At 40.9% G+C, this 16,245-nt stretch overlaps 1 protein-coding gene across 1 annotated transcript; it reads right to left on the reverse strand.

The window, feature by feature from the left end:
- Nucleotides 1–202: 202 nt before the first annotated feature.
- Nucleotides 203–892, reverse strand: neurog1 (neurogenin 1). Its single transcript, XM_052013570.1, has one exon. The coding sequence runs from the start codon at nucleotides 890–892 to the stop codon at nucleotides 203–205; it is 690 nt and encodes a 229-aa protein (XP_051869530.1).
- Nucleotides 893–16,245: the final 15,353 nt, after the last annotated feature.

Below are 16,245 nucleotides of genomic sequence, written 5' to 3' on the forward strand. Positions count from 1 at the left end.
TCTGAAACAAAGAGCAAATTGACAAAATGTTCTTGTTGCGATGCGGTTCTATCTAAATAAAGTAACTACCAGTATATATAACATATGTAAAACAATATCCTACTGGTTATTCTTGCTGACATTGTTTAAAAACAAAACATCGATCATGCAATTTTAAGGCATAATTGTGAAACAGTCACTTGTGAGTTTCGGTTGTAATTCTTCAGTGGTAATCATTGAAACAGGACACCTCGTTGAGGAAATCCTTCTGTATAGTGCGGAATGAGAAGATGCTGTCAGATTGTCTTTTGTACGCATAGTCCTCGGAGGTGGAAGGACTGGCTGGGCTGGAAGTACAAGTGGTGGCAGGTGATAGGGATGGTGTTGTCACCCAGGATCCCGCATCACTGCCCGGACTAGGAGGGTCGACCGTCTTCAGGTAACTGGGCAGCATCACTTGCTTGCGGCCGCCGTCCACACACTGATCGGCCAGCCTCAGCGTTTCAGACAGAGCCCAAATATAGTTGTGAGCGAATCGCAGCGTTTCGATCTTGGTGAGCTTGGCATCGTCGGGAAAAGTTGGCAGGACCCCGCGGAGGTTATCCAGGGCCGAGTTCAGGTTGTGCATCCTGTTCCTCTCTCGGTCGTTGGCTTTCGTCCTGCGACTCCTCTTCACCAAATGAAGGCCGGCTTGAGGTTTTGCTTTCGACCGACCTCTTGGTTTGCGCTTCTTGTCTCTCGGATCTTCTGGTCTCTCACAGTCTGAACTCGGCGTCTGCCCAGCCAGCAGCTCTGCCGAGGGGTTATTCGCTGATGATAAAGGTGATGCAATGATGAAACCCACACTATCTTCTTCATCTGTCAGCGGGAAAGCAAGCTCGCTGTTCTCATAGTCAGAATATGAGCACTCCATCCTGCAGCGATAAGAAGGCAGAAAAAGAAAAAAAAAATCAATGGAACAGTTTTACTTTAACATCACGATGTTTAACAGGCACTTCAAACATCCTGTGGGAGATAAACTTCAAACAGGGCGAATGTGCCCCAATACTTACGTTGAGAACGGGATCAACAGTGACAAAGATGGACCCAGGATTTCGTTGAAGTTCTTCCTGTTGCAATGCCTTCTTCTAACGACACGCGACTTAAGTTGTTTTCTTCTGATCTTGGTGCAATAAGCTCGCGTGAGCAGCGAGTTTGGCACACGACTAAATAAAACGGTTTATATACGCTCTGAAACAATAACCCCCACCCCCCGAATAGGAGAATGACTACATCAGGTCTGCCCCGTGCCACGCTCCCTTCAATTTGCATAATCTTTGTCTCTGTACCCACCTATACCCCCACCCCTTGGCACTGGCGGCGTCCCCGGGAGCGTGCCTTTAATTAATACACTGTCCCAACCGACCAATGTGGGGAACATTTGGGATCTGCGGCACGCGATATGGACCAATGAGAATTTGCCTTTGTATCGCCGCCACGCGATCCTGGGCCCCGCCCGGTGAGGTTCATTAGTCCGGGACGGAGTGCACTGATTAACCCCGCGGGTCAGGCACGCTCCCAGCTTGGAGCCTGCACCACACAGTAACTCTTCGAGTTCCGCGCCCAGACCTAAAACAAACCGTGCATTTAATGAATACACATGGTCAGATTTTCACTGACCACGTTGGAGGAGATATTTTGTCGTGATGTTGAAGTTTACAACATTTTAATTGCAATCTTGAAGTTTCCAGCACTTGTGAGAAAGCTTGGATGTCCGCAGCCTCTAGATGCGGCGCAGGTCTCAGTTGGGTTCAGAATAACTACAGCACCTCAATAGTCCATTATTAAATATTACTCAGAGACTGGCATTTTAAAGTTTAGGCCGCGTGGTTTTAGTTTACATTAAGAGTATATACTAGTGAAAATAATCTGTCCAGACGTACGTACAGTGAATAATAGTTCTAGTTGGAACAACAGTTCTGTGGTATATTCCCCATCCCTTGTATTTATTAGTAACTTTTTATTTTATAATTTTTGCTTTACACGGTTATATTCCAAGTACCTTTTCATTAAAGTCAATAACAAGTATATTATCGTGGCCTAAACCAGGGGAATAACTGCATTATACCTATGTTTAAGAAAACGACTTTAAACATTTCAACAGCGAAAATCGTCACAGCGCTTACAATCATCGTAAGGAGGGCCTTGCGATTGTGTACAAACGTCTGGATAACTATCCCCGTACTGAGAAGGAATTGAAAATGACAACATGCAACACAGATCCTTTAGGAGAAACTTCGGGATATACACAAATTATAGGAGATTCGGGCTTTATTGTGTATATAATAACAGATATTAGAGAAACAGTCATCAGATCTCTGTAGGTGGTTGACCAGAACAGAATGCTTAGGCTGGACGTAACTGTGCCGCTGTGCAGTGCACTGATTTATATGATCTGGTTTCAAGCCACATGGCTGAATTCCCTCTTTTTTGTGATCTTCGATCCGGCCTGTTATCCAGCCGTAGGCCAGCAGAAGCAAAACCACTCCAGTATTAAAACGGTTGTACGTGTAGTTTAGATTTTGCACGCAGTCCACTTTACAGAATCCAGAACTTGGGTAAACCTTATATGGTATTTTCCATTTTGGTAACAGAAACAGAGTCGATCAGAGTGAATAATGTGCAAGGAACAGAGTAGGAAAATTAGACTGTCTGGATTGTTTATAAAGAGGCAGCACTGATTAATGGACGGAATGGTCTCATTCTGTGCCGAAATGATTATATGATTCCATGGCTTTTTGTGCCCACGCACTTTATTCGCAGAAACATAAAATCAAAATCACAAATCCAATGATGACGAGGCGCCTGCCTTCTAACTTTATGGAATAGCTACTTTTTACTTTTTCTGTAAATATAATGAGATTTTTAAAAAAAAAACTTTCTAATATTAGAAGCCTGATAAGTAAGGGGAGAGGAACATCCTGCTGTGCTTTATCACCACGAATAATTTCTGGGCTGAAAATATATATCAGCATATTAAAAATGAGTGAAACGAATATGCTTAATAGATTATCCAAGATGGTATGGAGTTTTGAATCAGGTGATGGGTATACAAATGAAGTGGTTTATACCAAACAACAAATAGGTAAGTAAAAGTCCTGGCAATTGTTCTGAGTCAGATCAGAAGAGCGAAATTTTCAAGAGTGGGAGAGCATACCCCGAATTCCACAAGAGAAAAAAAGATCATTACAACAGCCCCCCGTGACCGTTTTACTCTCGTTATAAATGATATTGCAAACTGGGATTTCCACCTAATTTGTCGTATGACAGAAGAAATGGTGACAACCTTTCTCGATAAATTTGGCCCTGGAACAGCGAAGGATTAGACTGCGAAGTGTGATTAGCAGTTTGCTCAGATAATACTTGGGAATGTGTCCCAACCAAAATGAAAGAACGGTATTTATTTGTCTCCTAACAACACCTTAAAACGTACAAAAGCACTTTACAGCCAATGAACTACATTTCGACGTGTGGTCACTCTTGGCAACAGTTACTGAGCCCAGAGCATGGTCTTACACACAACAACGTGCTAATAACCGTATAATCTGTTCCAGTGATACAAAGCGAAATATTGCAGATAATGGAAGTGTGAAACAAGAACAGAAAATGCTGAAAATACTGCTCATCTCGAATTCCTTTCCACCCAGGAGGTCAACGAGACTTTAACTGTTCTACCTCCACAAACTTTGCCTGATCTGCTGAGTCCCCCCCACCCCCCCATCATTTTCCATTACCTATCTATTTTACTGTTGGTACAGTGACAAATATTGGCCCGCTGACCACAAAGGTTTCTGCCATTCTTCGAAATACATTCAGATAGATGGCAGAGGAAGCTTTAGTTTTACAGCATCTCAAGCAATGCAACTTTCCTCAGTACTGCACTGATGTGCTGGTCCAGGTGATGCTTTCAATTATGCTCTGAGGTAGTAATTTGAAAACACAACCTGATGATCCCGAGACGAGACTCGTCTTTCTGAACTTTAGTTGCCACTAAGATATAAGTGGTGACATTGTAGCAGGTATGAAAACGTTTAATAAACAAGAAAACGTGCTAAATAAATAGTTCTCTGGATTTGTATATTGTTATTAGTTATACATTGGTAGCTAATAGAGTGGTCTAAAAATACTCGAAAAAGACAGTGTTCCTTTTCGAATGTATTGATCTCAACCTTATTTTGGTTATCTGCTCAGAGTCCCATGTATTGTGCGCAGTTTCATCATTTCTGTTGGCCGTTAATAACTACCTTACAATTCCATTCGTAAATAATTATTTTGACCAATGCACACATACATATAACTAACTGCACGTGACTTTTAGAGTAATGAATATTTGATCCACGATTCCAAACTACTTTTTTTGCATTACCATTAACAGAGAGAAGATCTGCTCCTACCCAGAGGTCAGAGTATTATAAAAGTGCAACAATAACGCAATAGTATCTGTTGGATTTCAATTCTCGGAACATAATCTTTGTTTTATTATTGTATGGTTAAGGCGCGTTCTACGGGCTCAAGAAACACCACTTCTACCAAGAAGGAAGAGTTACATTTATATAGCACGCCGGGAAGACCAAAAACATTTTCACGGACAATTAAGTACATCTGTCTTGTGTTAATTGACCTCTAGTGCATTTCAAGTAAATTTCAATGTTCAATACAGACTTCCTGAACTTGAGCAAAACCTGTTTATCTTCACACAACTTTCTAACCTAACCTAGCATCCAAACACTTTTTCGTCGCGTCTATGCCCTAAGATGAATTCCATGCTCCACAACAGCAACGTTCCCAGACAAAATTCAATCCAAGTGTGTTGTGTTTGGATCAGTAATAAACCAAACCCGCAAATCAGCAAAGTACAATTAATCTACCCTTTCTCGTGGCTCTCGTCATTTCAATTTGGTGATCACGCCAACGGAGATTTTAGATCATCATCTTTCCCATTGCGTAAACGTGAGAATCCAGACCTGACAGGGCTATTTAGTAAAAGGTTGGGTATTTCTAATATTTGGGAAGGTTGTCCAGTCAAAAATGGTTCATCTGCGCTTCACAGCTTGGCGTCTGTTTGGCAGCCTAAGGTTTCTGTTAAAGCGAGCTGCATTGTGACGCGTAGTAACCTCACAAGTAGTGCACACGACCACCAATTTACTAGTTGACTGCTCAATAACGACTCAATTATTGTGCTTGCAAAATCCAATTTTTCTATAAAAAGTCAACCTTCCATGATGCAGATCTACCCAAATGTTTAGAATTGTATTTGATAACACCAAGTCCATCTTTCACTTCTTTGTGTGTGTGTTTGGGGGGACAGGGGGAGTTTATCACTTCTAGGAGTATTTAAACGAATCAAACTCAGAGGTAGTGGGATCATAGCTAAGCGAATGGGTATTTACCATCGGCTTGCTAGGAAACCCATCCTCTGGCAGAGAGTCACTTAATCTCCATTGGGATCACAACGTTTAATTGAACCAGGAGTTGGCATCATTTCGCATTGAGCGTAGAATGAACGTACAAACCGAGAGAAAAGTGAAGAACTAGCCCCGTAATCTTCATAATGTCATTACATTGAATCCCTATATCAATTTGGTTTTGGCTTCAGCTTTTATTGAGCTTCAATTGAGTTAATAGCACAATCTATCACGCATGACTATAACTTCCTAGGCACGTAAAGCTGAGCTGGATCTCTACCCTTACTTACTTTACAACGCATGCTTCATGCATTGATTTTTTTTAATGACATTGTGGGTGGCGTGGAGGTTTGATCGAGACCTAGAACATGCCCGAAATAAACACCGTCAGATGTTCATTCATTTTCGGGGTTTGTAAGAGCGAAGCTTCTCTGACCTTTGTTCTACGCATTCCACGAATTCTTCTCAATCTGGATTCACAGCTAGGTTCTAAAATATTAACACGGAGAGGTGGAAGACACTAGAGTGTACATCTCACGATTTGAGCTAACATTTATTAGTTCCAAATTGAAAAGTAGCTTGCGGAATAATTGAACATTTTTATGTAACCACGTTTCCAACTCGTTAAAATAGGCGAATAATTAAACTTAGTTCTTATTGGAAGTTTGGAAAGAGAGAAAAAAATTGAGACAAAATCCAAAGGGAGGCAGAAAATGGGTGTCAGAGGGAAGCTGTTAGATTCCGATAGTAAAGGGCGGATGGACAGTGGGGAGACTGGGAGACGGGCACAAAGCAATAGCTTTATTTGCAAAAGTATTTTTTTTTTGTTAGTTTCGAAGATGCATCCTTGGGTGCAACGTGCTGTCAAGTCTGTGTGCAGAACCAAAAGACAATCCAAGGTACCACGGCATTGGCGTAATCTTGTTCGCTGTGGAATAAAGCCATTAACTATTTTATTTCTTACAACCAACTTCTCCGGGGTACCGCCATTTAAGACTAGTTTACGTGCAACCTGCAGTTTCTTTCTCTTCTATTATATTATTCCATGAGTGGAAAAGTCATTTATAAATAATTACACAATGTTTTCGGTCCCGGGGCGAGTCCGATATATCAAAGCGATTAGCACGTGCATTGTCCTTTCCTGCAGGCTGCCTCCTTTCAGTCTAACTCTTCGTGTCGTCTGTCCAAACTTCTTTCTAAACCTATTGTTTCCCCTATTCTTTCTGCTTGTTACAGTCCAATGACATTACTTTTTTTTCTTTAGTTCAAGCATTCGCAGCGTGAAGGGGGCTACTGCAAGCACAATGCATAGGCTTTCATTGTACACGGTCACACTCGCTTTCAGCATCGCTTCAGACTTCAGGGGAGTTGTTCGGCCCCAAAACAGTTTTTAAACTTGATTATTATTATGCTAAATTGTGGGAGAAACGGACTTCATTTATGGGCACGGTGTCGTTTCCCGTTTATAATAGACTTTTAATCCGAGAGCAGAAACAAGTGCATTGGGAATTTTGTTTAGGTTAGACAAACTTGAATTGTTTTCTCTGGAGCGTCGGAGGCTAAGGGGAAACCTGACAGAAGTTATTAAAATTGTGAGAGGCATAGATAGGGTCGACAGTCAGAATCTTTTCCCAGAGTAGAAGTGTCAAATACTAGAGGGTTTAGCTTTAAGGTGAGAGGGGGAAAGTTTAAAGGGAATGTGCGGGACAAGTTTTCTTTTACACAGAGAGTTAGTGAGTGCCTGGAACGCGCAGCCAGGGATGGTGATGGAAGCAGATACAATAGCGGAGTTTAAGAGGCTTTCAGATAGACACAAGAATATGCAGGGATGGAAGATATAAATCATGTGCAAGCAGAAGGGATTAATTCAGTTTGGCATCGTGCTGCACTGTCCTACGGTCCATGTTCTTTCAGGACTACGAAGGCTCAGTCATTGATTTCGTTCAAAATTGAGATGGATCATTTTTTCGGATGTTGGAGAAATCAGGGGCTGTGGGAATAAGGCAGGAAGATTGAGTTGGGGTGGAAGAGAACTACGATTTGTTGAATGGCGGAACAGGACCGAGGGGCCAAATGGCTCACTGTGGCCCGTTTCTTCTGCTCCATATCCGGTTTATTGACAATTCTGGAAAGGTGGACAAATGGCTGTTGAGGTGCGCGGGCCAACTTCAACCATGATGCTAAAAGATACCCGGGGACATTATTATAATTGACTATTGCGAGTCACACTAATAATTACACGCATTCTTGCTGACAACGACTATAATTAAGTCATAATACTCGTCATGTACTTTGTTCAAAATGACCGAGCTGCACAGGATATTTACGCGTGACTGTTAACCAGTTTGGCACGGTTCTGTTTTGGCGTGGTCAAGCCTTGGACATTAAAGATCGATATAATTTTGAATTGTTGGTAGATATCCACTGAATTCACTTTTAAATGCAATCATCGATTTTATCCAGGTCCCATGTTTGTATGTCCATGAGCATTCAGTTCAGATGCGATACCAGGTAGTCTTACTGATGGGGTTAGCTGTATGATATCCGAGTGCATATCTTTACTCATTCAACCCTCCCTTACACTCGGCACTCCGAACTCATTCATCTTCCATCTCCACCCCCACCACATATCGATTACCGTCAATAAAGGAAGCAAAGTGCAAACTTGAATACTAATGCAGGAACAAACAATTAAGCAAGCTAAAACCCATCAAAAGCAAAGTGTTGAGATGCTGAAAGTTTGACATAAGATCAAAAATATTTAGCAGGCGATGTGACATCTCTGGAGAGAAGAAGTCTATCATCAGAACTTTGGAAATAAGTGAAATGTAAAGTTGCGGAGAAAGGTGGCAGAGGTGGAAAGAACACGGGGGAAGATTCGTGACAGAGTGGAGACTAGAAAACATTGAATGACAGTGGTGGTGGTCACTCTGAAAGAGGTAAAGGATGCGAATAACAACGTGTATGTCTAGGGGAGAAGTAACCAGACGGAGATGAATAAAATCAGAAATTACCAGGATAGAGAAAAATAAAACCAAGTGCAGCTAATGGGAGATACAAAGCTGTATCTGAATTTGAGATACAATGTTGATTATCTGAAATTGTTGAATTCATTGCTGAGTTCCAAAGGCTGCAATGTGTCAAGTCAGAGGATGAGGTGCTGATCCTTAAGCTTCTGTTCAGCTTGTTGAAGCAATGCAGGAAGCCAAAAAGAGAAGGGTCAGAATGGGAGTGGCGTGGAATATTAAAGTGACAGGCAACTGGAAGCTTAGGGTCACTCCTGCCGACTGAATGGAGGTGTTCTGCAAGTATTCATGCAGACGCGTAGAAGTACACAAGCACTGGCAGACACAAAAACATCGTCATACACATTCATAGACACTAGTTGAGCAAAGCTTTTAATGGAATATGTCTACGAGGCCGGCAAAACTGTTGAAATTTACATGGCAGGTGCTTGATTCTTATCATCCAGTTTCTTAAGAGGGCTGAAATAAGGAATAAATGACCAGAAATGAAAACAACCAACACTGGAATAAAGAAATTTATCAGTTTTATCATAATCTTTGATAGAATGGATGTTCAACCGCTTTGAAACTCCACGAAAGACACTTGCAAGTTTAACCAATTTGATTTTAAAATTTAATTTTGAAGTACGTGATCATTAATCCAAGACCATAATGCGATTACTGCTTCAGAATCTCTGAGTCAGAAAGTCTGGTTGAGTTTAAAATGTTAATCCATAGCCTAATCCTTCCTTTGGCGTGTCGAAGCGTCACAGCCACAAGAGTTGTTTTTTGTTATTTATACTGCCGTTATAAATACAGCCCAGCCTAGACAGAATAGGGCCATTACTCCTGAATGGTAATTAATTCCTTACTCCAGTGCCCAATTGTGCAAGTATAGGACGCTCGACACTATGAGGGCTCCGCTTCATCTTGGTCTAAAAAAAAGGACGCTCATGCTTACAACAGCTATGGAAACCAATTCTTTTGTAGTTTTGTCTCTAGGATCTATGGTTTCACGGGTTCTGTTTTTAAATGTTTGAAAAGACTTCACCGGCTCAGTAGAGTTTAATGATTTGCAATCCTTGATCTGTTGGTGGCTACATGCTTTAGCCTTCATTCACCAAGAGCAATGCTTGCAATGCGTTGGAATTAAGTCGATTTTTATTCAAAAATTGGAAATTAGAAATAATTTATAGGTGCACCTTTACATGTCTAGGGGGACTTAGCAACGAGCTATTAAAATGCTTGTGTGCGCGTATTTTTATCCACACGGCTTCACACCTTAGAGGTTCAAATTAACCATATGGTTTGAAGTGCAATAACTTGCAAACACAAACAATAGGGAAATTGAGAAGTGGAGGTCAGTCCGTGAGCAGGCGATCCTGCAAACTCCCTTTCAGTCTGATAAAGCCGTTGTCTGGAGGTAATGATCCAAAATCTTACAGCCTTTATGCGCGGTTCAGGCTGCAACGTGATTTGTCACACAATCGGAATCTTTGCAAGTATTTTCTGCAGAAGCGCCTGTAAGATGGAGATGAGCCATATGTCCACCCACTTAGCATTTGAAGTGGAGAAGCCGCTCGCAAATCCACTCCTATCCACTGTTAACAGTGTTTTCCGTCGGGATGGCTGACTGCTAAGGATAGATTATATAATTATTCAAGCAGTTTTGACTATCTGACTTCAGTAACATTAGCACCAACTTTATCCCCTGCTGAAGGCAACAACCAATGGTTGAGTTTTAAAATCAGACCCATTCAATTTCCCTCAGTATTTATTGCAGCACCGTGAATCATTCTGAAGGATCCTCTTGTTCTGACTAATGGCATTCGTAAACTGGAAGTGAAATCACCGCACTCAACATTCTTTTAAGATTGTTCGAATAGTTCTTCAGGTTCACATTAGGTTTTAGACATAATAACTGATTTCGTTTTGATCTGAGAGACTTATTTCTTCTGCAAACTAATGCTGCCAATGGAAGTTTCTGTTAAATAAATACTCCAAACTCCCCTCACCTCAAGGAGCGGGGGATAAGGCAGGCAGGGGATCCGCGGGAACTAATACCAGAAAAAACTTGCTATTGTTAAAATGATAAATAACATAGTTCACTATGCATACTTTTAGAGTCACTTTTCCCGAAACTGATTTATAAAATGACACTTCAGGGTCAATGCGAGGATTTCTTCAGAATGTTGACTTTCTTAAACATTCTTAAGTTTCCAGGAAGATAAAAGAGTGGGAAATAAAATTAAAATAATAGAATTGATCAAAATGGATCTCGGTTTAAGTTTGTTTATTCTGTGTAATAAAGAAAACAAACACTCCCAAGTAACCCTCACATAATTCAAGTGCACCATAAACAACTTTGAAGAATGTAAATCTTGGGAGAAACTATACACGGCTGGAATTACTTTAGGTTTACCCAATGTTTACACATTATGGAGGGAGAAAAAATGTCACCTTTATAAAAGATAAGTTGGAAAGTTTATTGGACTTAATCTGTTTTTTGATGAAGTACCATTTTCGGTGGTGAAGTGACGGCGATTATCTTCTAACCGACTGAATGTGATATTAACTAATGCACAATCGTGAAGTTGGCGCTTCCCAAGCCAGACCTGGGAGAACCCCAGTGTGTCACCAATACACATCACACATTCCAGCCACAAACGAAAACCTTCCCACTGTTTGGTGGTGACCGGACTCTGCTGCAATCGCACACTGAGCTTCGGTGCCAGCAGAAAACACAAGCAAAACAATCAGACCGTATTTATCTGGACCGTTTTTACTTGCGAGTAGTTGGCCACAAAGTAGCAATGAATTTCTTTCCCTAATTCTCTGGCTGTATTTAGGACTTAACGGAGGTTTAAGAATATGTTTTTTCTTGTAGAAGGGATTTTTTTCTAACGTGTCTATATTTCTAATGCCATTTTGGTATTCAGGAATATCAATATAGAATACATTCAAAAGGGCCGAATCGACGTGTTTCCGCCCACCACAAGACTCGCCACCCCTAGGCGCCCCTCCCTGCCCGTCTTACGGGACGCGCACACCCCTCGGCACCAAGTAGGCAATGGACGAGATGGAGGGCTCCAAACCACGAGTCAGCCTCACACAGTACGTCCTGAGACATTGTCCTGAATCGCCCCGACAACCGCTATTCAGAACTTCTCTACTGTTTTCTAAGTGTGCAGTTAGTCAGAGACATTTAAATGCTACTTAAATTGATTTAAATACTTTTAAAATAAAATTAAATACGTAACAAATAAGTCAAATTAAAACAGATTAAAATACAACAGGTAATTAAAAACGTTACCATAAATAAAGCATTTACCTGCAATTACCTTTTCCACAAGGTCGGCGACCCCAATCCAATGAATGGGGTCAACATTTGCCTAACAGCCCTCCCTAGGATGATACTGAGAGCTAGATGCCAAGTGTATCCAAAAACTCGTCATCGAGTCCCTGCTCCGCTGTTGGGCTCAATGGTGAGACCAGCAACAGAGTGGACAGTCAGGTGCGCCTACATCAAACCTCCAGTATGTCCGGGACCTCCGCCTTTTGCCGCTTATGCGCGGAAGTCCAAGGCTTGCTGGCCGACGGTTCCCTTCTGAACTGCCCACCATCTGCAGGAACAGTTCAGGCCATGATTCCCAGAAAGGCTGCGCCATCTATTGATCATGAACTAAACCCCACCGGAAGGTTGAAAACAAACTAAGAATTTTTGACACTGGTGTACAGTATCTTGCATAGAACTTTTTAAAGGGAATTTAAAGCAGATTGAAATGGAGATATTTTGTTTTTACAGCAAATTGTTATGTTCATTTAACAAAAAGAAATCACAAATACCAGAGAACCATAGGTCCAGTGCAAATGAGGAAATAAAGAAGAAATTATTGATCTTGAAAACCGATAAAGTCCAAGAATCTAATGATCCATATCTCAAAGTTTTGAAAGAGGTGGTTATGGGGATAGTGGAGGATTTGGTTACCATCTTCCAAAAATCTATAGATTGCGGAGTGACCCCACAGTTTAAGAATGAAAGAAAAGAGAAAAGCTGCCAGCCTAACATTGGTAACTGGGAAATGCTGGAAACTGCAATAAGTGATTGTGGAGAGAGCATGGATTTATGAAAGGAAAATCATGTTCAACTACCTCTTGGAGTTCTTTGAGAATGGGGATTATTTGGATTCTTCAAAAGCTTTTAGAGGCTTAAAGTCATAGAGTTGTACAGGATAGAAACAGGCCCTTCAAGCCCATCACATCTACACCAACCATCATGCCTATCTATACCAATCCCACTTGCCCGCATTAATTCCATAAACCTCTATGTTCTGCTCATTCAAGTACCTGTTTAGACACCTCTTAAAAGTTGTTACTGTTCCTGCCTCCACCGCCTCCCCGGCACCTTATTCCAGATACAAACTACTCTTTGTGTGAAAAATTTACACCTCAGATCCCCTTTAAATTTCCTTCCTCTCACCCTTAAACCCATGATCTCTAGTTTTAGACATGCCTAGCATGTGAAACAGACTCTGGCTATTTACCCTATCTATATCTCTCATAATTTTATATACCTCTATCATGTCATCTCTCAGCCTACTTTGCTCCAAAGAAAACAGACTCAGTCTATCCAGTCTCTCCTTATTACTCTAGCCCTCCAATCCAGGCAACATCCTTGTGAATCTTTTCTGTACCCTCTCTAGCTTGACAACATCCTTCCTGTAGTTTGGTGACCAGAACTGCAGACAATTCTCCAAGTGCGGCCTAACCAATGCTTTGCACAACTATGACATGACGACCAACTCTTATATGCAGTGTCTTGGCTCATGAAGGCTAGTAGTCCATATGCCTTCTTCACCACCCTATCTGCCTGGGTTGCCACTTTCAGGGAACTATGTACTTGTACCCCTAGGTCTCTCTGTTCAACAATACTCCCCAAGGTCCAACCATTCACCACGTAAGCCCTGCCCTGGTTTAACTTCCCACTTTGCACTTGGCTGAGTTAATTTCCATCTGCCATTCCTTTGCCCACTTTCCCAGTTGATCAATTTGCTGTTGTAACATTAGAGAATCGTCTTCACTGTCCATGAAAGTCCCACACAGGAGGTCAAGTGAACAAAGTGAACACATGGAATTTGAGGTAACGTGTGAATTGAGTGGTAAACAGACAGAAAGCATAAACTGGGAATAAATTGGACATATTCAGATTGGCAGGCTATCATTAGTAGGGGATCACAGATAATAGTGCTTGGGCCCTAGTTATTCACAATTTTTAGCAACTATTTGGCTGAGGGGACCAAATGTCATATTTCCAAGTTGGCTGATGATACAAAACTAGACCGGATTGTGAGTAGTGAGGAGGCTGTAAACACCTTCTCCAACTAGGTTGTTAGAAGAAGCAGGGTAAGAAATTGTAAAGGTTCTGCCTATAGTTTTTCCATCATCTCTGGCTGCAGGAATGATGCCAGAGGATTAGAAACCACTAATATTGTAATATTGCTTTCAAAAGGGAAGGAAGGCCTATAAACCAAAAAAAATTACAGGCCAATTAGTTTAATTTTGGTGGTGAGCAGATTATTAGCATCAATTCTGAGGAACTATATAAATCTTAATTTAGAAACAGGTCAAGAAATCAGCAGGGATTTGTTATGAAAAAGTTGTATCAGACTACTTGATTAAACTTTTGGGTGGTAACAAGGAAGATCAATGAAGGCTGTGCTTCTGAATTAATCTACATGGATTTTAACAAGGCTTTTTGACAAGGTCCCACATAGCAAGCTAACCGAAAAAGTAAATGTTCATGAGATACTTGGTAGAATAGTAAATTGGATCCAGAATTGGGTCATGGCTAAGGATCATGGTTGATAGATATTTTTATGATTGAAAGGCTGTTACAAACGATGTTCCATAAAACTCGGTACTCACTCCTTTGCTTTTTGGGATATCAGTATCACACTCATGTGGTGGTTCTACACCACCTTTTCATCTTTTCTCGGATGACCAAGGATGGCCAATAAAAGTTGCTAAGAATTATGGTAGCAGAAGTGATCCTTACGGAGCTTCACTGAGTGTGATATTGATATCTTGTGACATGGCAACTGTGTTTTTGTACTAATTGCCATTATGATTTTATCCATACATTAGATATCTTGTATATTATGACATACAATTCACCTGGTGAGTTAGAGATGAACGTAGTGCCATCTGTCTATACACTATGCGTCCTTAAAAAAGAACGACTTGCTTTTTAAAAATCAAACAGTCAATCGCTGTCTGGGAAAAAGGCTGCAGTCTTAAACATGGACAGCATTGCTCTTATCAGTAATGGAGACCTGGAAGGAGCATAAGAAGGACAATTGCTTATCTTGGGGCACAGGGCTGCTGCCCCAAAACAGCACTAAATCTAATAAAAGAAAGTGGCAGATCCATGGGTATGTGTACAATATTGAAATATGCACATGTTGCCTCTTCCCTATGGAAAGATACAGAGATAAAATGTATTGTTCCACAGTATTTTCCAGGATGAACAGTCCATGAAACTGTGTTGTTGAAGCAAAAACAGGAAATGCTGGAAACACTCAGCATGTCAGGCACCAACTGTGTTAACATTTCAAGTCGAAGACCCTTCGTCAGAATTGGTTCTGCCTAACCTGCTAAGTTCGTCCAGCATTTTCTGTTTTTGTTTCAGATTCCTACAGGGTTTTTTAAATTTTCAGGCTGTGCTGCTACTCATTGAGATTACAGATGATATGTACCAAAACCAAATCTCTTTCTACTTTTACCTAATAAAAAATTGCTAATTACACTCTTGAAAAATTCAGCTGCTCCATTTTCATAGTCTACTGGGTGAAAATGTTCTAGATTTCCCTATAGTTAAAGGCACAGTAGTGTAACGGTTAGCATAACGCTTTACAGCACCAGTGACCCGGATTCAAATCCGGCCACTGTCTGTAAGGAGTTTGTACGTTCTCCCCGTGTCTGCGTGGGTTTCCTCCAGATGCTCTGGTTTCCTCCCACATTCCAAAGATGTACAGGTTAGGAAGTTGTGGGCATGTTATGTTGGCGCTGCAAGCGTGGCGACACTTGTGGGCTGCCCCCAGAACACTCTATGTAAAAAAGATGCATTTCACTGTGTGTTTTGATGTACATGTGACTAATAAAGATATCTTATCTTATCTTATCTTAGATCGTTCCTGATTCTACTCCTGATTACAATAGTTCAAATTTTAAGCTTATACCTTTGGTTTAGGATTCCATTAACATCAGAAATCTCATCATTGCATGGAATTATCTTAACTAGCTCAATTAAATCACCCTTCATCCAGAAACAAATTGCCTTTCAACCAGAATCCAGACTGTTTCTTCAACCTGTACTCTTAATTACTCAATAAGTCTTCCTGAAGGTATCCTTCCTGAAGTGAGCTGACTATAAGCGAATCTTTCCGAATGAAGTCTGGCCAAGGTTCTACACGACAGAAGCATCAAGTCCTCACCCTTGAATTGTAATATCCTTGTAAATAAAGACAACATTCTGTGGACATTTCTGTGGTCTTGTTGCATCTAATTTTCGTGACTTGTGTACCTGGATTCCCAGCTACCTTTCTTCTCATCTTTATTCTAACTTGGAATGTTTTGAAATAAAGTTCACTGCAATGAACATCATCCACAGGATTTTACCACTTGTTTTATCTGTCCATGTTATGCTGTAACTTTCTTCTCCCACTTAAATCCTATCTTAACGTCATCTATGAATTTAGATCACTAAATTTGGAAGGAATAACTCTTTATTCCTTAATCAAAATCATTAACGACATAGT

The sequence above is a fragment of the Pristis pectinata genome, chromosome 4 (genome assembly GCF_009764475.1).
Source record: "Pristis pectinata isolate sPriPec2 chromosome 4, sPriPec2.1.pri, whole genome shotgun sequence".
NCBI lineage: Eukaryota > Metazoa > Chordata > Chondrichthyes > Rhinopristiformes > Pristidae > Pristis > Pristis pectinata.

Bases quoted from the DNA above. Each gene is read 5' to 3' on its own strand.
- neurog1 (XM_052013570.1), bottom strand. From the start codon at position 892: ATGGAGTGCTCATATTCTGACTATGAGAACAGCGAGCTTGCTTTCCCG.